Source organism: Peromyscus eremicus, chromosome 4, assembly GCF_949786415.1.
Source record: "Peromyscus eremicus chromosome 4, PerEre_H2_v1, whole genome shotgun sequence".
In the NCBI taxonomy this organism is placed as follows: domain Eukaryota; kingdom Metazoa; phylum Chordata; class Mammalia; order Rodentia; family Cricetidae; genus Peromyscus; species Peromyscus eremicus.
This window is the reverse complement of record NC_081419.1, coordinates 149256952-149283559: the sequence shown is the minus strand read 5'-3', so window position 1 is coordinate 149283559 and position 26608 is coordinate 149256952. Positions and strand designations below refer to the sequence as shown.

At 49.5% G+C, this 26608-nt stretch overlaps 1 protein-coding gene across 2 annotated transcripts in view; it reads right to left on the bottom strand.

The window, feature by feature from the left end:
• Nucleotides 1-26608, bottom strand: part of Phactr3 (phosphatase and actin regulator 3) — a 238434-nt gene that overhangs the window by 71328 nt on the left and 140498 nt on the right. For both annotated transcript variants that reach the window (XM_059262050.1, XM_059262051.1), the window contains exons 2-4: nucleotides 22325-22486; nucleotides 18921-18998; nucleotides 11232-11414 (exon numbers count right to left, since the gene is read on the bottom strand). In XM_059262050.1, coding sequence (XP_059118033.1) covers nucleotides 11232-11414; nucleotides 18921-18998; nucleotides 22325-22486 — 423 coding nt within the window. The remainder of the gene's footprint in view (nucleotides 1-11231; nucleotides 11415-18920; nucleotides 18999-22324; nucleotides 22487-26608) is intronic.

The window sequence follows — 26608 nt, the reverse complement described above, 5'->3', positions numbered from 1 at the left end:
CTGGAAGGATGTCCGATGCTGCAGCGAAATTCTCTTCTGTCAAAATTTTCTATCTTCTATCCCTTTCTCAATTTCTATCTGTGAAAAATAAGTATAAGGTATAGGGTAGTAAAATAGTGTAGGAAAAACTTAGAAGTGTAAGATTGTGTAGGAAAAAATAAGTAAGGCAACTAGACAGAAAAACTCTTCAATTTTCTAACTTTGGAGGCTCTGAATGCAAACTGGGGGGAAAAATCTTTCTTTGGGCTTTATGGGTAGTAAAAAAGCTCTTTGAGCTTATGGGGAAGAAAAAGTTTCCTATGGAAGCTTTTGACCTGGGGACAGCTAAAATGCTAAGTCCAAGCGGCAGGAGAAAGTGACTTCTCCCTGAGGCAAAAATGGGGGTGTAAAAAGCCAAAAAGTTTAAAGTTGGGAAGTTTTGGGAAAAGTTGGTCTTTCTCCTGGGGGAAAAATCTTTCTCAAACTATAAAGCTTTTCTTGGAAAATTTGGGGGAAAAAATCTCTCTAAAAAGCCTTAATCTTAAACTTAAAAACTAAAGCCTTTAACTTTCTGTCAAAAGGGCAAAAATTAGAATCACCTGAAGATATTAGTATGGGGACCACCTGTGATTAGCTCAAAGGGAAAACAACAAACCTCTTAAGACGGCAAAACCTAAGTTCTTTCAAGCTTTAAAAAATCCTCCCTGTAATGCAGGAGGCAGGGACAAGTTCCTAAAAACCTCTTCTAAGCTCTGTCTCTTCAAGCTAGTAAAAAGCAGAGGGTCAGAGTACCCTGAGGGAAACGCTTGGGAGAGTGTGGGTAAAAAGCTACAGAGAGCCCAAAAGGGCGGGAAACTTTACCTGAGAAAAGCAAAAAAGCCAAGCTTTTCAGTTACAACCGAGCTGAGGCATCAAGGGTTTTGTTTCTGAGTTGGGCGTTTCAGAATGAAAAGGTGCTCCTAATCGTCCTAATGCAAAGATCCCCTGAAGCAGTGCAAAATGTTAGCATTGTATCCTCACTTCTGACCAAAAACCCAGAGGCGACTGGCCAGCGTCTCTGAGTCGGAGTGCATTTTGGGGATACTAGGGTTCCTGCAGTTGCAAACTTCCTGGAGCACAGAGCTGAGGCAGGAAGGTACAGGACCCAGGGGAAGATTGCTAATGAACAAACAAAACTAAAGCCAGTGGGAACGGCACAGTTGTCCACTTTCCTACAAGTCCCGGGTTGATAGGTCCACAGCTGCAAAAAGAAATGAGAAAAAGCTTTCCTATCAGAGTAAGGACCTTTCTGGGAAAACAGAAAAGTTGAACTGTGTCTGAAGCAGTTGTGCTGCTGAGTCAGAACGCTGTCTGGGGAAAAAGCCCAGCCAGGGCAGAAAAGAACTATCCAGGAGTAAAGCTTTCTTTTCTGTCAGAGAAAGCACCTCTTTGAGAAAAGCTTTGTTTCAACTGATTCCGGTGAGATGAGGGAGTGTAGCCCTGAGGGGTGATTGCCTCTGGCATAAGCTCTGTCCTTGAGCACCCAGACAAACAAATGCAACCCACTGGGGGACTGGGCCAGGTGAAGGCCTGATGAGGCAAAAAACCTGTCCTAATGGGAGTTTAGAAATGGCAAAAACCTCCCTTGTTAGATTTTCAGTCTGTACACAAACCACACAGACCCGGAAAATGGACAAAAAGCCCCTACCTTCAGTAGCAGGGAAAGCCGCCACTGTAGTGTTGGAAACTGTTTCTGGGGTAGAGGGGATAAACTGAGACCAAACTGGGAACTGCCTGGGAGAAAGACTCTGAAGAAACAGAAGGGACATATTCCTCCCCAGAAAATGCATGACCTGAAAAAGCTGCTAGAATTTGAGGCAGATTCGGGGGGAGAAAAAAAAGCCCCTACCTCCAAAAGCAGCTAGCAGAGGTACAGAGCCGCAGACAGATACCTGAAGCTCTGCATCTGGGGGGTAAGGAACAAGCAAAATGAGGATAAAATCAGTGGGAGAAAATCTCTGAAGAAGCTATGGAAAAGCTCTGTTGTAAATGTTTTTCACTGACTGGCTAAGACAAACACAAGCCCCGAGGAAAGTTGCTATCAGAAATTGCCCACCTCAATGCGTACTAATGAAGCAGGTGCAGTTCTGATTTGGGGGCCAGTGTCAAATAAAGGAGAGACACCTGCTAAAGCCAGTTGAGGAGAGAATAGGAATCTCCCAATGTCCCATAATTGAAAATGTAAAATGCGTGTTCAAATCTCCCGTTGCAAAAGCAAAACTTTGTTCAAACCTCCCGGGCAAGAATTTGTAAGCAAGTCTGGTAAAAGAGAACCAGTTGACTCTCAGACCTGAAAAGAACTATGGGAAATGACTGATATAAGGGAAATGATATAAAGGACTGATATAAGGGACTGATATTATTATAGACTGATATAAGGGAAATGCATTCTGGGAAAGGTAGTTTTTCCACTAAAGATGGCGACATTGCCCTGAAACACTTTTGTCAGCTCTAAAATACGTTCATGGTAAACTTAAAATACAGCTTTTAAAAGAATAAGGAGGAAAATCATCTAAGAGTTTAAGTGTCAGTTCCAATGAAACATTGAAAGGATATGGAACTAGGCACTTCGCGGTTTGGGGGTTGGTAAAATGACTTATTTACCCTAATAGCTGTGCAAAGTTTTACGGTAGTTGGATGACAAAAGCTACCTTTAAGAGCAAACAAGCCACTTTAAAATCCTTAAGCAAGAGAGAGCAGTTTATACACTGAACGTTGTCTTAGATATGAAAAAACTTATGTGAAATTAAAAATTATTTACCTCTTGAACAAACAGCCTGCAATGAGTGATTCCTTTGCAAATCTAATTAAGGGGATAAGAAACAAGCATTCAAAAAAGAAATGACTGCTTTATAGATGGGAAACTTCAGAAAAATCTGTCTTAAAAAAATAGTTGCTTCACCTGAAAATTCCTTGTAAGAAATCAATGCTAAATATTACAGCTGCTAATAATATCGGGAGTTAAAGCTAATGTGCTGAGTCAGAAAGAACATTTATGTTGACTCCTTTGAATAGTAACAGTTTTGGTGAAAATACTGGAACTAACAACAATCCAGTCAAAATGTTTCAACAAATTCAAGATGCTATTCACAAAAAAAAAAGCTGCCATGCTTTGTGGGCCATATTAGAGCTCACTCCAGTCTTCCTGGTCCTTTAGCTGAGGGTAATGCGAAATGGAAAGAACCCTGCTTGGGATTATGGAGGGGTCCCGATGATCCTGTGTTATTATGGGGTCGAGGACATGTTTGTGTTTTTTCACAAGAGGAGAATGAAGCTCGGTGGTTACCGGAGCATCTGGTAAGGAGCGTGGAACTAAGGAAGGTCAGCTCCAATGATGTTTCTATAAAGGAACCAGAATGAAAGTGGCTCGATTAGTGTTTCTGGGGTTTTGTCACTGGTTAATGCAAACAGTGAGGAAATAGAGTTCGGAGCTGTGCCGCTTTTGGCTTTACTAGCTCCTTTAGAAAAATATTTTATATCACCTAATAGCTGTGCAGTATTTGGTGAAGAGCTTTACAGCAGCTAAATATGGTAATTTCACCCTCAGGGTGAAGTGAAGTTTTTCAGTAATAGAAACATTTGTCTGAATTGAAACACTTAGGGGAACTACTATGAATTTGGGTGAAGGGACAGCCTCTAGTTAAACACCGTTTACCGCTGACAGTGCATCTCTGCCGGTCCGGAACGGCTGAGAGAACTGGCAACTTTGGAGTGTGGCGTCATCCTGGGAAGGTTACAGTCCCCTAGCAACAACTATCACAATTCTATAACAACACTCACTAAATCCCAGTGTTTTATAACAAAGCTGACTATAAACTCCAAACTTTAGAAATGATGTACGTACTTCCTGTCTAGTTAAGAGAATCTAATAGAGATAGTGATAATAATTAAGAGTAAGAAGTAGAAAAAGATGAAAATAAGATATGTGAGTTTGTAAAAATTCTCTTGTTAGATCTGTGTTAAGAAATCTTTAGGTGTTTGCTAAGTTAAATATATGCTAATGGTAGCCCTATATAAGTTTGTAAAATAGATCTATAGATCCTTTAAGAATATAAGCTTGCAAGAAGTATCTAAGGTAGTCTTAAGACATGTAGTGATAAGCTTGTAAGAAGTAAAGATGTTAGCTATAAATGTAAGTTTAAATAAGAATAAGATGGAATGAATATAAGAAATATATAAGTAATAAGAAATATATTTGCTAAAGTAGTTCTATAGTTTCCTTAAGGAGTATAAATAAGTAGATGTTAATACGTTATATGTGAGTTTGTAAAATGTAGATGTTGAATGTGAGTCTAAATGCTTTGCAAGGCAAAAGGTTATATGTGAGTTTGTAAAATGTAAATGTTAAATGTGAGTCTATTCTTAATGTATATGGTGAAAGAACCTGAGACATACAGAAGTTAGTGTCCTAGCAGACTGCAAAGCAGTCAGTCTGAGCAGTTTTCAAAAGCTCCAGAAGCCGCTAAGAAGCTAAGAATGGCGGACGCGAGAACCAGCACAAGGATTCTGCAGCTGAGATCCGTGGAAAATCGACGCAACACAGAAAAACCTGAGCTAACATCAAAAACGGTGCGGTTGAGAATACTACTTACTGTACCTAAAAAAGAGTAAGTTCAGAGATGCTTGTTTGAACAAAAATTGTTAACTGCGAAAAGTTTTGGTTGAAAAACGTCTCTTCATATTTTGAAGTGAAAGCCTAATACCAGAATTTATTTGTTTGAACTTTTTGAACTTAAAATGAGATAAAACTACAAAAAAGATTTTGGTTATGGATTTCTTCATATTTGGAAGGCTCGTACCAGAATTTATCATTTGAATTTTGGGACTTAAGAAATGAAATGAATAGTAGAGATTTCATTGCAATGGGACAATTTTGAGTTTACTTATAGTAATGACCTAGGAACTGTTTTCTGGAATTGGGTTAAAAATGGAACTGTTTAAATGAAGAAATTTATTATTTCTACCTAGAGTCAAGATGTGTATGCATATATGCTTTATTAATTGGTGATTCATGTATTCTGTGTTAAAAATGCAATTGTTTTGTGGAACTGTTTATGTAAAAATGGAATTACATACAGAACTGGTTTTGTGTTACAAACGGAACTGTTTAAATTGAAAAGTTTGGGTTTTCTAACTAGGCTTGAGATTTTGCCTAAATTATAAAGAAAAGGGGGAGAGTTAATATTCCTTAGTCTAATTTCAAAAGTTGTTTGAGGGATTAATGTCATGTTTTTGTTAGTAAGAAATGCAAATGGGGTATATTAAGAGACTACTTTTAAAGTGTAAAGAGTTTTATTAAGAAACTGCTTTTGGATGTTTTGCTAAGTTTTCAAAGTGTTAATGGTTAGATTGAGAAGATTGCTTTTCAATATGGGTTTGTAGGAATTGTATGAGTTTGGGTTCTTCTAACTAGGTTTTAGATTTTGTTTAAAAAATTATAAAGAAAAGGAGGAGTTATGAGGTTGAATTATGTTTGCAGAAATTATATTTACCCTATTGATATTAATACACCCTGGTTTTGTGGAGTTAAGGAATATTTAAGTTTGATATGAATACATCGAAGATTTTCCTATGTTCTGTTAGCAAGAAAATTCAAATGATTGAGTTAAAGTTAAAGTTAAAGTTAAAGTAAGACGGAGAAAATTGTTAACTATATTTAGCACCATATATGCTAATTCAAATGGTTCTGTTAAGAGTTTGCTTTGAGTTGTAAGACTGAGAGAATTGTGGCTATGTATAGCAATATTTGTTAACCTGTTAATGGTAATGATGAAACTAAGGGATTCTTTAAGTTTGTAGTTGCCTTAAGAGTTTTTGGCTTAGAAAGGGCTTGAGGCAGCTAAGACTGCTGTAGTCACCTTGGACCTAATTCAAAAGAGAAATGCCATCTTTATCATCCTCTACTCCCATATTGGGAGGTATAACAGCTATGGAGATTGCTGTAAGCCATTAACAGTTATTTTTTTATATATTAAGAAAGGGGGACCTGTGGGAGCCCGTTCTCGGGTTCCTCGTGCCTTTACCCAGCAGGTCCTCATAGAGGATGATTAGACCACGGGCCTGAGTGCAGGTGTCTGGGATGGTCTGCACTTGGCTGTGCTGGGGGAGGAGGTCTTTTGCTCCACCCCTTGGCGTCTCTATAAAAACCCTGGGGCAGAGACAGTTGGGGCCCGTTGGAATAGGTTCCAGGCCCTCTCGAGGCTATCCTTTATTTTCTGTTTATCTCCGCGATATTCTCCGCAATAAATCCTTCTATCTAATATTTCCTGCTGCTCGCACTCAAGAAAACTCTGGGGAACTGTGGGGGTGGTTGGGTAAACGCCCCACACAGCTCCACCCCCATCCTCCTCAGAGATGTCATGTATCCCCACAGAGAGCTACCAGAGGCCTTCAGGGACCTGGCTTGCCTCGTCTCAGCCAGACTTCCTTCTAGCCTCCGAGCCTCCATCATTGCCTCCTCCCCAGCCCCAACACCATCGCCTAAGTCAGAGACTGGAAGTTTCTCTGTAGATGGCCAGATGGCAACTGCTTTCAGCATGGATTACATAGGCTTTGCCACAATTATAGCCTCTGTTGGAATGGAAAGCTCCGGAAGGTCTGGCCAACCCAAACATCAAAATCCCTCTTGACTTCCAATGAGGATGGACATATGGCTACCTTTCAATCTCATCACTGCTTAATAGATCAGTGCCCCCATCCATGTGTCTGCCACATCCACAAGCGGCCACTGACAACCTGCAAGTAGCTAGTGTGATTGGAGTCCTGAAACTCAATGGTTTTGCACTGATTAAATAGTGATGTGATTACTGGTATGCACTGAACAGAGAGCTCTGGGTTCCCTGAGGGAGTTACGGGGTTCCAGGGCCGCCGTTCCAACCAGTGGGAGATGGAGAACAGCAGAGGAAGACATGATGTCACACTCTGCCCGTCCCATGCATGCATGTGTGTACATACAGCACACACAGAAGAGAGAGAAGGACGGCAGGTATGAGCCTTCACTTGCTTAGCACATCAAGGCCAGACCCTGAAGTGTCCCACGGAAGTTAAATGCTGCCGCCTCCTGGGCACTTTAGAGAATGAAGCTAGGAAACCCAATCTCCCTCAAACCCAGGAGCTGGGTCAACATGGACCTCCAAACCAAAGGAAGGTTGCAGCCGCCCCTTTGACGGTGTCTACACCCTGGATGTTGCAGTATTCAGAAAGATTTCACTCCTTCCCTAAATGCACACACACACACACACACACACACACACACACACACGAGAGAGAGAGAGAGAGAGAGAGAGAGAGAGAGAGAGAGAGAGAGAGAGAGAGAGGAGAGAGAGCAATCAGGTGTAGTTGGACCAAGCAGCAAAGCAGGTGGCAGCTTCTCTTGTAGCTGTGTGGTGTGTGTGGTTTGTGTGTGTGTGTGTGTGTGTGTGTGTGTGTGGTTTGTGTGTGACTGAGTGGTTTGTGTGGCTGTGTGGTTTGTGTATAGCTGTGTGCATGTGTGTTCAGGCCAGAAGTTAACCTTGAGTGTCCTCTCTAGGGTTGGACTGGCTAGCCCTCCTGTTTCCTCATCATCATCCTTGGGATCACAAGCAAGCAGCACTGTGCCCAGCTTTTTATATGGTCCTGGGAGCCAAACTCAGGTCCTCACATGCGGCCAACACTTCACCACTGAGCCAGCTCCCAGACCTAGGAGTCTTCTCTTGGCTGTGGGGGCGACAGTGACATCTGTATTGAGGTCTGCTGACCCGGAGCTGCCGTGGGAAGTGGGACCTAGAGCAGAATGCTGAACCTGCAGGGCAGGACGAGGCTCAGGTGTGACTGGGCTCCGTTACATAAACAAGAAAGGAGGTTTGGAGCCAAGGACTACGACAGTGCCATGGACTTTCCAGTGACCTCTCTCCCTGACCTCAGTTCAGGGAAGATCTGATTTTTAAGAGAAGGCACCTGACACTGACCCTTCTAGAAGGCATCTGAGTGTTGGGGACAGGAGCTCGCCCAAGGTCGGGGAGAGGCTGAAGGAGCGAGTGTTTGCCTGATCTGTTCACCTGAGAATCTGGATTTCTCTGCTGTCAGATGACATCTGTCTGTTATGAAATGAGCTCCGCACAGAAGGACAGGGCGCAGATGCAGCTGCTCCCTCCGGCACTGAGCAGGACGTGGGACAGTAAGGGGAGCTGACAGCTTTCAGTCAGCATCTGGTCTCCCCAGCTCTAAGGGAAAGACGAGGACCAGGGTAGCCTCAGGTTTCAGTCACTAAATAACAGAGTCCCAAATAGGGACCAGAAGACTCCAAACCCCTCACCCTCCACAGGAGGGGGCAAAGCTGGGGCTGTGACTTGATGGCTTGGAAGAAACAGTTTGGGTGTTGTAAGTGGCTGTCCTCTGAGCCAGGCAAAGCAGCTGCCATCTTGAGGTCAGCTGTGTCCACTTGGGAAAGGATCTTCCATCCCAGTTGGGTGTTCTGACTGTCTGCATGTACGCATAGAGAGGTGGGATGGGTCACAAGAACCTCACCATCTACCCAGCCATTCTCTGCCACCTGATGCGCTTTCAATGTGAGTGAGAAAACTAGGACCAGCATCCTCAGAACCCACATACATGATGGTGGGTGTGGTGGTTTGCCTGTGATTCCAGCCTCGTGAGGCGAGCCTGCTAATGAGACCAGCCATATTGGCCAGCTCTGAGTTTGACCAAGAGACTCTGCTTCAAAGAGTGAAGTGGAAGAGTGACCAGAAAAGATTTCCAGTATCAAACTGAGCCCTCCACATGCACCTGCATACATACATGCAAACGTGTATGCAACACATATACCACACATACCACACATACAACACACACACACACACACACACACACACACACACACACACACACACACACGGAAAGAGGGGGAAATGAAAAACTCAAGACCCGGGTGAGAAGTCCATATGCCACTGGCACTAATTAGTGAACACAGCATTATGGAGATCCTTTCTATCTGTCCACATCACCCATCAAGTCTTCTCTCATCCCTGAGGACTTAGGACCCACCTATATCTCAGCTGGGAAAACAAGAAGCCTACTTTCCTCAGACCCACAGGAGCCAGGCATCACCCCAACTGACCACAGGCCAGAGCTCGTCATCAGCTAAGTCCCTTGCCACTCTCTGCCAGGCTTTCTACTGCCCTTGGGTTGTGCCCAGGCCCTGGGAACCATGGCAGCTGCCACCCTCCTTTCTCTGTCTAGCCCAACATAGGCCATATGTCATCATATTCAATTCCCTAGTCTCTCTTACTTCTTAGATGACCAGGGCCACCAGCCCAGCTGTGGGCAGTTAGATGACCAGGGCCACCAGCCCAGCTGTGGGCAGTTAGAAGACCAGGGCCACCAGCCCAGCTGTGGGCAGTTAGATGACCAGGGCCACCAGCCCAGCTGTGGGAAGTTAGATGACCAGGGCCACCAGCCCAGCTGTGGGCAGTTAGATGACCAGGGCCACCAGCCCAGCTGTGGGCAGTGGCAGGGAGCAATCTCTAGCAGCATGCTGAGCCTTTCACACCCACACCCCTGCTGATTTGGGGCAGATGCACTTTGCTGTCTGAATCAGATGCATCAATCCCTGAGATGATAGCCTTCATTCACTGTGGCCCTCCACAGAAGACTCATCAGTCCTGCTCTCTGTTGCTGTGTGTGTGTTCTCCAAGGGCGAGCTTCCCCTCACCCTGCCAGGACCTGTCCTGAAGGGCCAGCATAAGACATGATGGCCTTGCCGGGCGGTGGTGGCGCACGCCTTTAACCCCAGCACTCAGGAGGCAGAGCCAGGCAGATCTCTGTGAGTTCAAGGCCAGCCTGGGCAACAAAGTGAGTTCCAGGAAAGGCACCAAAGCTACACAGAGACACCCTGTCTCAAAAAACAAAACAAAACAAAAAAAAGACATGATGGCCTCAGCAGACTCCCTCTGCTCCCCAGAGGCCATCCCCAAGCCTTGTACCTGGAAAGCCCCCGAGGTCAGACATAGGCCTCACCCAGAGCTATTTAAAGCCAAGTGGGAACAAAGAACCACCAAGAAGCAAGAGCTACCAGTATGAACTGCGAGCAGAGACCCAGCCATGCGGGAGTGCTTGAAGGCCAAGTCTAGGGCTGGGGAACAGTGATCACAGATTACAGGCTCCACTCACAGTCATTAAAACTACACCAACCAGAGCCCTACGAGGTCAGCTGCCTGGGACTCAGGGTGGGACAGCTGTGTGACAACTGGGGGCTTTTCCTCCCTAGGTCCATAACTCCTCAGACTCCAAATTCCGATTATGCCCCCAAGCCAAGTGAGACTGGAGAAGCACAGACACCCAAGAGGCAGAGCACACCCCATGGCAGCTGCTAACATCGCAGGGAATCTGGGGACAGACGGCTGGCAAAGAGCACCCGGTGACTCTGGCTTGGTTAAGGAGAGGCCAGGGATCAGACACCACGGGTCTGGAACAGAAGCCCAAAGGGTTCACCTACAGCCTGGGTTCCCAAGACCCCTAGAGAGTTGTGGGGTTCAAACTCCAGCCCCAAACTGTGCAGCATGGTTCAGGCATGAGGCAGCAAACAGGTTCCCAGGGCTACAGTGAGGTCTCAGAAGGTAGCTTAAGGTGATGCTTGGTCAGGAAGAGGGTGGGGCCTGAGCGCCTTCATGCTTTCTTTCTTGTCACCAAGGGTCCTGTCTACTTCCTTAAAACAAAACACCAGCCCAGTCCCCACCCCTCCAACACTAGCTACTTGTGGACAGAGTACCAAGTTCCTTCGTGCTCCACACAACCCCAGTGTTGATCCTGTAACTTCTCCTGTGTATCACAGGACCCAAATAGCCGAGCCACCTGTCTGAGAAGCTGCAGAGAGCCTCACTCAGGCCACAGCACAGCATGCCTCTCCCACAACTCACACCTGCTCTGGCATCTCTCAGAGAAAGAGGCCATCTGCTCCACGATTAGACCACTGCTCCAGGACACACCCATTTGGGAGCTGGCTGAAATGCACTCCCGCATTTAGTGGCGTCAGGAAGCATGCTGCAGGAGTGGCCATTTTAGGTCCCTCACTCCTCCTGCACCCAATTTGGGAGAAACCCGGAGAAGAGACTGTTCCAGCGAACATTTAGGTCCCCCCCGCCATGGGATGAGGGCAGCAGAGGGGTACTCAGTCTTGGCAGTGAGTCAACTGTCTAAGCCCTCGGTGGGGAGTGCTCAGACCACCGTCCAGCTGGTACCTGTGTCATCCAGATGGGCATCGGGGGACAGAAGCTCATCCTGGGCGGCCTGATCTGTCCCGCTGGCCAAGGGACTTCCAGGCTGTACACCCTCCGAGGTCAGTGTCTCCTGCTCGGCAGTGGACGGCTCACTCTGCGCAGGTTGGGGGCCTTCACTGGGACTGCATACTTTACTTTCAGAATCTGCAAAGAAATTCAGCCATCAGCCAAGCCACGCCTCCTTCACACCCTTCTTTCACACAGAGACCTTCCTGCAAAGGATGCCATGGATTCCCTGACATGGCATCCCACACTCTGCTGGGAGTTCCTCTCTCTATGCTGTGCTTCCAGATGAGCCTGGTACCCTCATGCCCAGGTCCGTTCTCCCCATGCATCCTTGTCCTGTAACACCTATGAGAGACGGGTGATCCCCTCACCAACTCCCACCCCTTTGCCATGCACCTTTAAAATGGCTTCAAAATTCTGTCTGTCCCCACTTGCTCCCTCCTGTACCATGGTCCTCATCCTAACAACAGACTCAGGTAACTGCGCCACGAACATCTGACACGTGGCAACAGATGTTGACTGTAGGTGACCCTAAGGTGCCAGGGTTGTTACACAATGTGGCTGCAGACAGATAGTCATCTTGGTACCCACCTCTGACTGTCAGTCACCAGGAAGCAAATGCCTGTCAATCGCCTACTGTGTGCCTGGAGATTAACAAGACAGACACCACCCTTTGCCCCAGGCGGTGAACATTCTCGAGAGGCCTCAGGGACAGCATCTCAAACCCAGTAATGGTCAAGGCCAAGGATGGAGGGAAATAGTGAGAATTTACAGAGCAGCTTTCCCAGGAGGAGGGGCATGGAGCCTCTCATGAGGGCTTCAGGAAGGCCGGCCCCTTCTTCTTCCTATGGTTCAAGTGCTGAGTATCTGAGGGTCTGTCTCTAGGCACGTCACGGTCAGAATGGTTTTAATTAAAACATCAGGCCCACAGGGTTAAACACCCCAGGAATCAGGCTGGGAGGGAAAGTCCAAAGCCCTGGTGCCAGACAGCTCACTTCCCAGGGAGGACAGTCACCCCTTTCTGGTGGCTTATCTCACAAGTAAGTCACCATGTGCAGTTTCTAGCTTCCATTTCATCTTTCCTATAAAACTACAGCACGGGTTCAGGAAGTCAGTGAGGATGAAAAAGCTTCCTGTGCCCCAGTTTTGGCCAAACTGTAAGCCTGAAACTTACTCAATAGGTCGGACTAGCCAGCCAGTGAACACCAGAGGCCCAGCGGTCTCCATCTCCCCTGTGGTGGGCTCACAGGCATCACCACCACACCCAGCTCTTTTACTTGGGTTCTATGCATCAAACTCAGGTCCTCTTGATTGTATGGCAAATGCTTTACCACCTGAATTACCTCGCCATCCAAATAAACCAGTCTTCCTTTGCCAATATTGTTACCTAATTTCTTTTGGAATACAGGGAAGCTGAGGCAGGAGTTTCTAGACCCCCCCAGTGCCTAAGAATAAAATGACTTTTCCGGGCACACAGCTCCAGGGAAGATAATCAGAATGACCCTCCTGAGATACCCAACCCAATCTGATGGAAGGCACTCACAGTCTCCTATGTGAAGCTTTTGGCCCCCAGTTTATGGAGACAGATACAACATAGTGTGGCAGTGTGGCCTACAGAGATTTCAGCCCTGGGACACACCAGGGTGCTCTCCTGGCTGTTGTTCCCATCACAGAAGTAGAGGATCCATTTATTTCAGGGCCAAAGCCCTATTTTACAGTCTTGCCTCCAACCCACTGCACTGGAGGTCTCCAAGACTGCCCACTTAACCCCATCATGCTCTGCTGGACATTCCTCTAACATGCATCCCACCCAATGCCACCTAGCAGCACCTTAGTTTCCTTGTCTACAATGTGGGTTACTACTGGCTTCCTGAATGAGAATTAACTATGCCAATGGAATGTTCTAGTATAAGATAAGTGAGCCACAGGTGCCTGGTCTCCTTGCTGCTGATTGTGAAGAAGACAACAACGGAACTGGCCACCACCCCTGTGACAACAGCCCCAGAACAGCACAGTTCTCTCCCTAGGGTCCTTCCCAGGCCCCAGCCTCCTGACTGATCTAATTCCTTCCCTCAACCCTCAGGAGAGCTGAACCTGACTAACTGTTCACTACCTTCCATCAGGGTACTTCCCTCTCCATGGAGGAAGAGTTGAAAGGCTGGCACAACCAGAGGTCTATACATCTACGCCTGGGGTGAGTTCCTCTTTGGGCCACATCCCCTGCCCAGAGGTTCTGGCAAGGCCAGCTGCCTCTTCAAGAGGCAGAACCAGCAGCAGATAACCCAAAGTGACCACTCACTGCTGGCCATATGGTGACCACTCACTGCTGGCCACCAGTAACCACTCACTGCCAGCCACGTGGCCTGCTCTCTCTCACAAAAGCCCTGATAAGCCTCAGAAGTCTTAGCAGGGACCAAAGGTATGCAGGCTGTGACCACATCTGGCTTCTAGCTCTTGCTGCCAGGGACAGATCAGCATAACCAATGACACAGGATCAGACATCACTAAGCTTGAGACTGAATTTTTAGTCCCTGTGACTGGCTTGCTTGTTCTTGACACACCTTTGAGACAGTCTCTGTTGCCAGGCTCCGCAGGCATTGTGAAAATGTCATTACCCTAGAGAGTGACATGGCGTGATGCTGAGCACAGTGACCCGGGTATCATGAGGCTCTCTGGAATCCAAACACTGAAGTCTGACTAGTTTCTATGTGATAACAACAAGACAGGATGGGGTATGTATGCTCCTGTGTGTATGTGTGTATATGTGCTCCTGTGTGTGTGCTCCTGTGAACATATGTGTGCTCCTGTGTGTTCCTGTGTGTATGTGTGCTCCTGTGTGTGTGCTCCTGTGAACATATGTGTGCTCCTGTGTGTATGTGTGTGTATGTGCTCCTGTGAACATATGTGTGCTCCTGTGTGTTCCTGTGTGTATGTGTGTGTATGTGTGCTCCTGTGTGTGTTCTTGTGTGTGTGCTCTTGTGTGTGTGCTCCTGTGAACATATGTGTGCTCCTGTGTGTATGTGTGCTCCTGTGTGTGTGTTCTTGTGTGTGTGTTCTTGTGTGTGTGTGCTCCTGTGAACATATGTGTGCTCCTGTGTGTTCCTGTGTACTCCTGTGTGTATGTGCTCCTGTGTGTGTTCTTGTGTGTCTGCTCTTGTATATGTGCTCCTGTGTGTGCTATGTATGTATGTGCTCATGTGTGCATATCTATGTATACATGTACACACACGTGCTTTCAGTGTGCATGTGTGCTGTATGTTCACGTGTGTGCACTCTGCATGTGTGCTATGTGTTCATATGTCATCTGTGGCAGGTATGCTCACTGTGGCTGCTCAGTGGAACAGTTTGACAGACAGAAGGGTCAGCTTTACTGTCCCTGTCATGTCAGGAATGGAGGACTCAAAAGAAACACTCTTGTCCACTTGGCCGACATTGGTCCACAAAGAATTCATGCTGGGAGGAGGAGAAGGTGAAGTCTGTGCCAGCTCAGCTGGGGACCCAGGAAGAGATGCCACATGATCTTGACAACTTGTTAGACCACCTTGCTGGAGAGACAGCCGGGCCTGTGGGGCTGAGGGGCCATGCCCTGACCAAATGGCTTTGCTGTGCACCCCACTGCCTTCTGTTTAAACATAAACCTCTTGTCAGGACCTAGGGAGCCACTGGGCCACTCTGTTCTTCCCACTGAATAAATCTGCTTTTTCTCTACTGACGTGTCTCTTTAATTGGACTAATTGAGGACAGGTTGATGAACCCGACTTCTAAGAGACTGCCAGAGCCCAGGCCCTGACCCTAACAACACCCCAACAACTCTGTTACCTCCACCAGGGTGGGTGCTGTGCCAGAGACAGGTGAGCATGTGGGGGGTCCTGCCACTCTGAGCCCCTCACTGCCCTGTGCAAGTGTGAGTGGGGCAGCTGTTCACTGCTTAGTGGACTCAAGCCTGACAAAGGGCCCCGTCTGCTATTAATTACAACCATATCTCATCATCATCATCATCATCATCACTATAACAAACAACAGAAATAGCAGAAGCTGCCCCTGGAAGCCCAGCGGGTCCCAGAGAGGCTGCACAGGTACTGCAGGCCTGGAACCTCCATCTGTGCCTGCAGCTCAGCAGCCCTGCTGTCCCGTTCTGGGCCATGCATGGAGGTCCTGCTCAGAATCACACTCAGTGAGAAGCTACAGTTCCCCAAATAGTCCTGGTGTCAGGGCCTGTTGCTAAGAAATGCTGGGTGGGGTCCATGCCCTGCTCCTCTCTCACTGGGTCAGCTGGCCGCCTCAGGTCAACCTTTCTCTCTATCACTGCCCCTCTCTTCCCAGAGCTGCAAGGGGAATGCAGAGCTGTGCACCTGATTTATGCTGTGGGAGAGGAACCTGATGCAGACATGCACAGAAACACACACATGCATACATGATCACAGTGGGAGCACTTGTGTGCGTACCAGGAAGCGTGCATGCAAACATCAGAAACCAGACAGACTTCCACTGTCCTACTCCTTGGGACACAGCAATAACATAATGTGTCTCATAAAATATCCAATGCTGGGATACAGGAGTCCTTAAGTTACTGAAGAAAATATCAAGTCGACAGGTGCAGGGTAAGGGAAGGGGCCATTCCATAAACGGTATTGTCTGCCCCAGAAATGGGCAGGACCCTGTTCTTACTCCAGAAGGTGGGTTGGAGACATTCTCAAACATGAAAAATGGGCAGAGGAGGCTCAGTGGGAAAGGTCACCTCTCCTCCCCACAGCACACAGCACAGTTGTCTGACGGTGTCACAAATAGAGTCCTTCCTGCCACCCAGCAGATGACGGGCACGGCAGAGATGTGAGGGACAGGGAGCCAAGGTACTCATGGAGTGTATTAGTTAACCACACCTGAAATAACGCACTGGGGGAGTGCAAAGTGTACCCGACACTCCTGGGGACATGCAGGGTCTCTCCTACCATCCGTGTTCAGAAACCAGGCGATCCCTCTGCCTGACTGCTTCAGAAGCAAGCTTCAGGAAGAGTGTGTATTTGTGTCCATTTACAGTTGTGGGTGTGAGGTGCAGGACTCTCCAGGAAGATGACATTCAAGTTCTTGGGTCACTAAGGATTCTGGGCATGTCTAGGGTCATCCGTGGCTAGGTCTTCCCTCTCTCTCATTACCTCTTTGCAGCCTCCAGAGCTGCCTGGCAATGAAGTCTGGTCTGTGTGACAGGCTCCATGAGGGCGGTCGACCACAAGGGGGCACCCCTGGCTGCAGATTGATCCCATTTGTTTGGGAGAAGGCCAAGCTGAGCCAAAATCTATAACCCAGTCAGAAAGTTGGCCCCCACCCCAAACCCCACATCTACCCCAACCCCCACATCTACCCCCGCAGGAAAGGTGGAGGTGCAGTGATCCCTAGTCTTCATACTGACCCCTTCTGGGCTCCAGAGCTCCTTGACTTGGGAAGGTGCAGCAGTTACCAGGTGCCATGAAGTCCAATCCTGGCCTAAAAGAACCCCTGTGCTCCTGGCCCCTAGCTTGGCTCCACTCAAGGTCCAGCAGGGGTCTGCAGCAGCGTTTGCGTATGTTTTATGGTGCATATTTAAAAGCAGGCAAAGGACTCCACACCATAGGAGTCCTGGGAAAAGCAAGTCACCTGCCTGCAGAGACAACCTCTTGGGCCTTTTCTTTGCAGCCTGAGACCCCTGGCTTGGCTCACAAAGACAAGCTCTCTGCACACCCCCAGACCCTCTCCCGGGGATGGCCTGGGCACGTCCCTGTCACTCCAGCCCTAATACGTGCCTATGTGCCACAGGGAAGAAAAGGGCATTTTGCACCTAAGCCCCTCTTCTCCCTCACTGCCCTCCAGCTCTTCTCGCCTTCTGGTCCCTTCCCTGAGCCCCTGAACCCTGGCACCTGGTACTCACTGCTCCCAGGGCTGCTGGAGAGTCAGTCTCCACAGCCAGGAGAGCCACTTCCCCACCGTCTCTGCAGGAAGCTAGAGTTGGCCTGGAAGGCTTATCAAGTACTGACTGAGCCCTACCCTAGAGCACCGCCTAATGTAAATGTTGCCCAAGAGCAGAGGGCTCCTGAAGGTGCCAAGGCATAGCTCAGTAGGGACAAAACTAGCTCCCATGTATTTCTGTGCAACCAAATGAAAGCCACAAGCAACATCTCTCACACCTCCCACCATTCAACCCCCCAACCCCCACCCACCGCCAAGGCCTCCAAGTGCCCCATGGGTGTACTTCTTTACCATTCTTCTTTCCATTGTGATTTGTATTTGGAGGGCCCCCTGAAGCCTGTGTCCCCCACCCCCACCCCACCCACCCCTGGCTCTGTATTCTGGGAGGACAGTGTCTCAGTAGCTGATGTGTCTGTCAACTAACACAGAGCCTGGCACAGAGTGGGCACTCCATAAAAATTTGCAGCACTGAGCTGGATGGTGGTGGCACACGTCTTTAGGAAAAACCTGCAGGCGAGGAGACAGGGCAGTCAGACATACCATGCAAGCATGGGGACCGGAGCACAGATCCCCAGCACTGAGAGAGACAGGCACAGAGGCAAGTGCACATAATCTCAGCATGGGGGGCTGGGGGGGCAGAGACAGGGGGATCTGTGCTGCTCACTGTCCAGCCAGCCGAGCTGAGTCCATCGGAGACTTTGTCTCATAAAAGGTAGAGAGTGAGGAAGGCGTGGAAGTCAACCTCTGACATGTACATACATGCATACATGTGCATATGCAGCACACCTACCCCCCCTCCCACACACACACACAACTCTGGACACTTTGAAGACCCCCTCCAAATTAAAACTACTTCAGATTTCTACTCGGCAGTGACATTCCACCAGTGCCAGGAGACTCAGAGCTTTCAACATCCACAGGCCATGGGCCACAGAGCAGGGCTTCCTTCTGTGAGGAGCAAAGCACTAAAGGCATCATGCAATCACCCTGGCCAGTTGCCCCCTGAACGTAGCATCATCACAGTGTTCCAACCAAAACTCAGGAAGGGAGATGATGTGACTCATTTACTTCCTGAGTTCCCGTCCCAATTCCTGGCACTTGGGTCAAATTGCAGACAGCAGCCGAAAGGGGGAGACAGGAGTTTGATTGCATGCTACAGCTGTGGGTGGGGGTGGCATTGGCACCCAAAGGCAAGGTGAGCAGAACACCCAGCCTACCTGACAGTCAGAAATGCTAGCTATGTGGCCAACACAGGGATAGTCATCATTTGTTCAAATCGAGGATTTCATGTGTGAATATGAAGAAAACTTAACGCTTAAATTAAAATCCATGGCTGCCACTTAGAGACAGACAGCGGGATGTTCAATGAGCACCCTACACATGCCCTGGTGAACAGTCATTGGAAATGTCAGTGGAGGAGGTGGGCGCTCTGCTACCTCAGCTCCTGACTCAAGCCATCACTCCACCCTTGGGGAACTGGAGAAGAGTCCCCACCTGGCCACAGGACACCCCCTTCCTTCCTCCGATGGATTCTCTGAGCTCTGTAGACCATCAGACTGGATAGGCTCTACCACGGGCCCCAGCCCATGGGCCCACACCCCTGAAGACCCTGTCTCCTGTCCTCTACGCCCCTGTGACTCCGCCCAGTGTCTTCTATGCCCTGGGGACTCCACTTAGGCCTGCCCCTCCCAGGAGCCCACTTACCTTGCTCCATCATCTCCAGCAAGCCCTGCTTGATGAGCTCCTCCCGGCCCTGCCTGCCGGCCATCTTCTTCTCCAGTGCTGCAGGACACAAACGCCCAGGTAAGTGACAGCTAGAGGCGGTGCAGGCCCGCCACACCACCACCATGTGCTGCTCTGGGTGAATAGGAAGAGACACAGACAGTAGACGCCTGAGGCTGGGGACCTGCCCACGGCCAGAGCCTGGGGTACAATTCTGAGTTTGCTACCTAAGCCATCTAATAAGCAATGTCCCCAAACTCCAGCCATAGGAAAGCGGGTTCAGGGTCATGTTCAAGAGATCATTTCTGCAGTGTACTATCATGATTCCCTCCTCGACTCTGGCTCCAAGGCCATGTTCACCCTCTACGACAGCTCCTCCACTCACAGACAACGAAGCCACCCTCCCTTTACCCCCAGTGCTCAGGATACCCTTCTGTGGCTAGTGCCAGCTTTCATGGACTCTGTCAGTGCATCTCTCCTTAGGAAGCATCTTCCAGCCAACCCCAGGTAACAGCATTCAGAGGATCCACCACTAGATGCACTCTGGTCAACCCACTTCTGACTCTCTCTGGGGTGTTCCCAGAAACCATGCTAGGACACAGGACATTGCCTGCACTGACTTAGGTCCAGCCAAAGACACACACACACACACACACACACACACACACACACACACGCACGCACGCACGCACGCACGCGCACACACACGCACGCACACACACACACCCTACCTTCATTCGTCCACAGGTGAACCTCAAATACAAAACCACATAGTTGCTTAGGTCCTAGATGCTTTCTTTGAAAGCTCAGAGTGGAGTCTACTTGTCAGTGGGGTCCCAATACCATTGGCTATGTGGAGCAAAACTCTGACAGGTGGCTAAGAACACAGCCAGCCCATCTGTCAGAGCTCAGAGTACCCACAAGGGCTGACAATACAAATGATATGTTCTAAAGTATTTAGCAAGCATGGACTTCAAGCCATGTTCTGAGTTAGGTGCTGGGAGTCCCTGAAGGAAAAACCAATCTGTCCCCATCCTTGTAGAGCGTGGGATGATAAGGCCTTCTGCCCATTACAGCTGATCTCACAGTGACTGAGCACCTACTCTGTGCCCTGTGTATCAGGCATTGAGCAGGACAGGCCTGGTCTCTACTTGTGACCAGCAGGCATGGGTGGCAGAGGGGACACATGTCTACATGAAGTGTGGAATCAGAAGCAGGGAAGGGAGCCCACCTGGGTGAAGGATGACAGGGATTCAGGATGCTGCAGGAACAAGACACTTTGAGGCGAGTTTCCTTTCTATAGCCTCAAACTCCCAACCAATTTCCAGTGTCAGTGGTGTGGAGGAGGGGACAAGTGTCAGTGGTGTGGAGGAGGGGCAATGAGGGTTGACTGGAGGACAGGCTGAGAAGGGAGGAGGAGGAAGAGAGAGGGTCTGAGGCACTCAGGTCAGCCCTCCCCTGCTTGTCCCTGGGAGGTTCCGACTGGGCAGCTTGGACAAAGGACATTGCTTGCACTGACTCAGGTCTGATCGCTGACCCAGAGTCAGCTAAGGACAGCAGACCCACTTGCTCTTTAAAACTCAGAGGCCTCTGCCTTGCCTCATCCTCAGGTAAGGACTGGACATGTTAAAATTTACAACATCAGAAGGTAGGGGGGATGAGAATAAGGATGTGGGATACAGAGTGCTGTCACCCAATTTCCAAATGCTTAAGTGGGGAACCCAAGGGCAGGGCTACCGCAGGTGTCACCTAGAGAGTCTCTGTGCCCTTTCAGGGTCACCAGAGCAGCTTGACAACCCCAGGCAGGAACAGTGCTGCAGAACCTTGAGGACCAGAGCAACTGACCCAGTCTTCCCAACCTTCCAATTCCTCAGCACCTCAGGGTCACAGAGGTCACCTGCTCTGGCCCCTGGCCTCCAGTGCATCCCTGGATCCAGTGGCAGGACCTCAGAGATGGGGCCCAGCTTTCCATCTACTTTCTGCCTGGCACACTGGAAGTGCTTGCGAATGCTTGAACAGTTCATCTTGTTTTCATTCTTCCCAAAAATAATTTGTCAATCAACTTCTTGAGTGGTTAAAATAATTCGGTAAGTTGCATACCCAAGAGTGACCGCCAAGCCCTCTGCTGCATCTTACATTGCCCCCACCCAGGCTGGATGCTGTGGGTGCCTGGGATTTTGTTTCCACCACCCTCCAAGGCCTCAAGCATGTATCTCTTTAGAGCTGGGCAGGAAGTTGGGGCCCCTGGGACCCCAGAGGCAATAGCCTGAGACAGGCACTTGCCAGGCGTGTCCCTGGGGCTGGGGATGAGCTGAACACGTACAGCAACCTCACTAATTGCTTACAGCTGCAGCTAATAGGCAAGTGGCTCTGTGGGAGGGCCCTAAGGCCCAGGCTTCTTGGCTCTTGGGGTTGGTGGCTCCAGAAGCTGAGGCTAAGCTTCTAAGGGACCAGGGTTGGTAGCCGGTGCTCAAGTGTCCCACCAGCACTCCCTGCCCTGGGTGAACAGCCTCTTCTCTGAGTCTCTTCCTCTCTCAGAGCAGGGTAGGCTCACATGAGAGAGGGGTCCTCACAGAGGACCTTGCCAGATGCTGTGGCCTCTCATTTGGCCATTCTGTCCTGGACACCAAGCCACAGTGCATTCTTGGAACCAATCATATGGCTGATTCTGAGTGGCAGAGGCAGTGGGACAACACGGGGCAACCCCACTTCCCTCCCAGCTGGGTCTGAGAGTGCAGGACAAGTGAGTGGGGGACCTTCTGGATCTTTGGGTAGGAGATGGTGGGGAGAGCATCCCTAGACCGTGCTTATAACTGGGGTGCAAGCCTGTCTGCTCAGGCAGAAACTGCACCACAGCATGGATCTTGACCCCAGGCAGATCCTAGGAGCAGTGAGGGCCATAACTAGGCCCCTGCTTCATCGGAATGGGAGGGTCAGAGCCATGAAACGGTCATTTGTGAGCTGAGGGCTTGTGGATGCGGTCTGTGAGTGAGAACAGCAGCCTTTGGGGGCTGGAGAGATGCCTCAGCAGTTAGGAGCACTGGCTGCTCTTCCAGAGGACCTGGGTTCAGTTTTCCGCACCCACTTTGGCAGCTGACAACTGTCTGCAACTCCAGTTCCTAGGGATATAACCCCCTTTCCTGGCCTCTGCAGGCACCAGGAAGGCACATAGTGCACACGCATACACATACATTCAGGCCGAACACTCATACACATAAAAATAAATCTTTAGGTGAAGTCAGCCAGTGGCATGGCCAACCCTGTGTGCCCTGTGTGACCACCTTTACCAGGTGGCCAGTGAAATGCAGTCACCAGAGGGAGGCTGCACAGCTCTGTGTGATGTGGGGACCCCAGCTTGTGTCACCCTCCTCTCTCCAGGCCCTTACCTGACGTTGTCTGCTTCAGCTTCTCGTTTTTCTTTTTCCTCCATTTCCATGGTTTGAAGATCCGGCCCAGCGTGGCCAGCTTACTGTTCCTCCGCACGGGGGGAGTTCGAATCCCTGAGACCAGAGGCTCGGAGCGTGCTGGGGGAGTTTGGTCCATCTCATCTGCAAGACAAGATCAGGGACAGGTCTCAAGGGATGATTATCAGGCTCTGGGGACTCAGGCGATCATCCCACCTTAAGTGACCTCATAAAGCATATAGCTCAGGGAATAGGCCCAGCACTGGACTTTCTCTAGGCCTCCTCTGACATAGTGCACACAGGAGGCAGGGTAATTCATGAGTGGTGTGATCCATTTTCCTTCTATGGAGACCCTTCCTCCTTAGCCCTCACAGTTCACAGCCCTTGGCCACCCTACCTCTTTGCCATGGCTGACTGCATGATGAACTACCTTCTGCCTCAGAACATTTGTACATGCTGTGCCTACTGCCTGCACTGCTTTCTTTCCCAGTTTTCCTCTACCTCAGTCAGGGATATCCAAGTTTTGACACTGGATGTGACATTGTCATCTACAAATGTGTTGGGCCATAGCTATCCTGGGGTGTATGCTGCTTGTGGACTGTAGATTAAACACACATAGTGGATGTAAACAATGTACTCAGAGAATTTTTTTTTCACTCTAGGAAATCTTTACCCTCTTCCTGCCCAGACTGGGCCAAGCCCTTGGCTTATGCACTATACACACATGCATCAAAGAAGCATGAAGTCCCCGAACTGCCTTCCCCTGTTCATCAGCTATCCAAGAGCTGGGCACAGACCAGGCCCAGCTGCAGAGCACAACACAGGTCTGGCCATCAGACCACCACAGGGGACGGCTGCAGAGCAAGCTGACCCTTCTTGCTGGTGACTCAGGACATGTGCACACAGTGGAAGGTGCACACAGACAGACGGCCTAGGAAGTTCCAGGCAGTGCAGTGTGTCATGCTAGAGACGGGTAGCAACCTGCAGGTCCCCCTGTTATCTGTGGTCAGGGTCTGGGCAAGGTGTTCCCAGACTCCTGGTCTCCTATTCAAGGAACTGAGATAAAAGCTAAGCCATTCTTGCAAAAGTAGTGAGGAGGTAGAGTTACTTAGAGCAGAGGGATAAAGGAACAGTGGGTCTCATGAGTCAAGGACCCAATGATATGTGTTTTGTGGTTCCTTTTGTGGGGTTCAAGAGAAGGAGGGGCTGGTTGCTGTGAAGCATAGTGAGGGCCATTCTCTATTCTGAATGATGAATTAGGTCATGCAGTCATTTCTCTATTGTGCATGGTGCTTCTGATTTTTATCACATGTGTGTCTAATTATGCATTGGCATAAGATGATAAGTAGGGGGCTTCTCCCTAAAAGTTGACTTTGAGGACATAGTTTTCCTTACCACAAATGTACCCCAAAATGAGTTCAGGTCAGATCATCCTATTCTGGTCTCATACCTGGACATAGAGTATGATAGAATGGAACTATCTTTAAGTTTGGCAGTTGTCAAGGGAAGAAAAACGGCCCTTGTTCAGCAAGGAGTGATGTGCACCCCAATACAGGCAGGGGCCTGGGTGGGGTTCAGGAGCACTTTTTGTAGAGGGGTATGTGGATGTAGTTCAGGCAGGTAAAGGAGCTGGGTTGCCAAATGTGTTACTAGAAAAGGGGGTGTTTACCCAAATAAGTGGCATCCAGGTTACTCAGTTATCCCTATGCTTGCCTGCCTTAGATCCACTGGGGACGGGCTACCTTGCTCTCATCTCCCTAACCAGGATACAGATGTGGAAGAGAATCAGGCAAAGCCATGAGCACAGACAGAGACAGATCCAAGGAGAACCACTAGGTCAAACCACCATGCAAGGTGGGCATAAAGATGCAGAGGCAGAGGCACGGGGGTTGCTGCAAGTTACAACCTGGGCTACATCAGGAGTTTCAGGCCAGCCACACACACAGGGAGACCCTGTCTCAGAAAACTCGAAAAATGTGTGTAAAATCATGCCACACATACTACTTCAGTGTGCAGCCTAAGCTGGTGTGTACAGAGGATGCATTTGCACCTGTAGAGAATCAAAGGATCGCTACTGGGGCTGGGCAGGAGGAATGGGGACACCCCACACAGGATGTTTCAGAGCCTCTGACACATCGGGCTTTGTTAGAAGTTCAGTTCATATGAAAAACAAAATTCAACAAGAACGGGCCACAGAGACGACTGGGTCCAGAGCAGTGCCACCACTCTCTGCTCACCCTGGATCCCCATCCAGCCGTCACAGCTTAAACAGGAGTCCAAGCAACCACCCTAGAGGACCTCTCCCATCACTTCCAACAGTGCTCGGGACCTGAATCCCACCCAGGCTCTTGGGAAGAAGCTGCAGGCCTGACTTGAGGCACTGGATCTTGACCAAAAGCTCCTTGACCACTCCCAAGCCCCCACACCATGCCCATGACCACACTGCCACCCTGAACCTCCCACAGCCTGGGGTCCATTCACCACCAGAAGGAACTGAGATTCTTGGTCTGAACAGACTCCAGAGCTGCAGCAAAGCCTGGAGAGCCAGGCAGAGCTCTGGGTGTGACTGTGCCTCAGAAGCGCCAGGCTCTGGGAGGTGAGGGAGAGCCAGTCTTTGGAACCCCAATGGGTCAAGAGCTCAATCAAGCTTTCAGTCAAGACTTTCTACAGCCCACCTTCCCCACTGTCTGCTGCACACAGGCAAAGCAGGAGCTGCAGATGTCAGGTGGGAAGGGCTAGCACGAGGCAGATCCTGAAGGCTCTCAGATTCATGACTTCCCGCGTTTTACTCAGGATGAGCCTAGGGCTGCTCTGTTAATGTGACCTCCCTGCAGGTACCCACAAACTAGTAAGTAAGGGGGTCCCAAGCTGACATTCCTCACACAGTGTCACAAGGTAACAAAACACCTGACAAAGAGTGAGGAACAGAGGACCCTACCAGGGACAAGGACAGCTGAAAGATGTAGGTCAGTCTTGGACGGCTCCCACCATCACTTCCCCAGGGCCACACAGTCCGTGCTGGATGCAGAGTCTCTCCCTTCCCAAGGCAATCTATCCCATGATTCTCCCCTTCCCTTTCCTTCCTCCATCCTCCGGTGCCAGATGAGTGTGTCACTGCCAGTCTGTTGGTCCCAGCAACATTCTTGTCCCAACAGGACACAGGATAGGAATAGGCCATGTCTCCTAAACCTCTGGCTCACGCGATGGAGATGTTGACTGATGCATTTGATGGTGGTATCTTGCTTCCTCTATACCCTGTAGCAGTCACCAGAGAGGCACATGGTACAGAAGGATAAGGGTGTCTCAGAGGGAATCTAGAGGAAGGGGAGTCTGGGTGGAGATGTCCATCAAGGTGACTAGTAGATTCCCACAAGAGACACCATGAGGGCTCTGGAGGAGGACACATATGGCTGAGCCTCCTAGCAGCCGGGGTAAGAAGCCGCACACATAGATTAAACTACAAGTCAGCCAAATGACTCCTTTATTATTACCCAGATCACTAGGACCCTGGCCAAAGTGCTAGCATCTCAGCCCCACATATCTACACTGGACTTGTGCTCGGTGTTCTGTGAGCCTTAGACATAGGAAGCCAGTTACATCACTTCCTACTTAGCCCCACCTCCAGGGCTTCCTGGCCAGGGGGACACAAACTGCCAGTATAGTCTGTGCTCTGTCATGCCCTGGCCATCATCACTGCCCAGCCTTCATGATAGTACACACTCACGGCTGGTGTGCTCTGCCATGGCCCTGCCCAGCCTCAAGACAGTACACTCAGGGCTGGTGTGACTGAGAGAACACAAGGCCAGAGGCAGCCCTGCTCCCCATCCTGGCCCTGATGCTTAGTAGTAAAACAAAGTGTTGGCCATTCTCCTACCATCCTTGTGCCCTCTCTGCACTCTGGTCTGTCATGGGTGGGGACATCTGTCCTTGCTGTGATATATGACTTGCTTCTACATGGGGTGAGGAAGAGTGGGCAGGAGGGCCAGCTTCTTCTCCCTCCTCCTCCTCCTCTTCTTCCTCCTCCTCCTCCTCCTCTTCCTCCTCCTTATCTTCCTCTTCTTTAGCCATCTTCTCTTTCTTTTCCTAGGCCTCCTCCATGGCCCTCTCCTCCTCCAACATTCTCACTATCACTGTCAACATCACCACTCTGCTTGGATCCCCCAGCCTCTCAGAGGGCCTTCATGGCTATCAGCTATCACAGGTTCAGGGAGGGGTACCCTGAGGCTCTGGCACACATTCAGCCTCACTGCACAGAGGAGAGCAAGG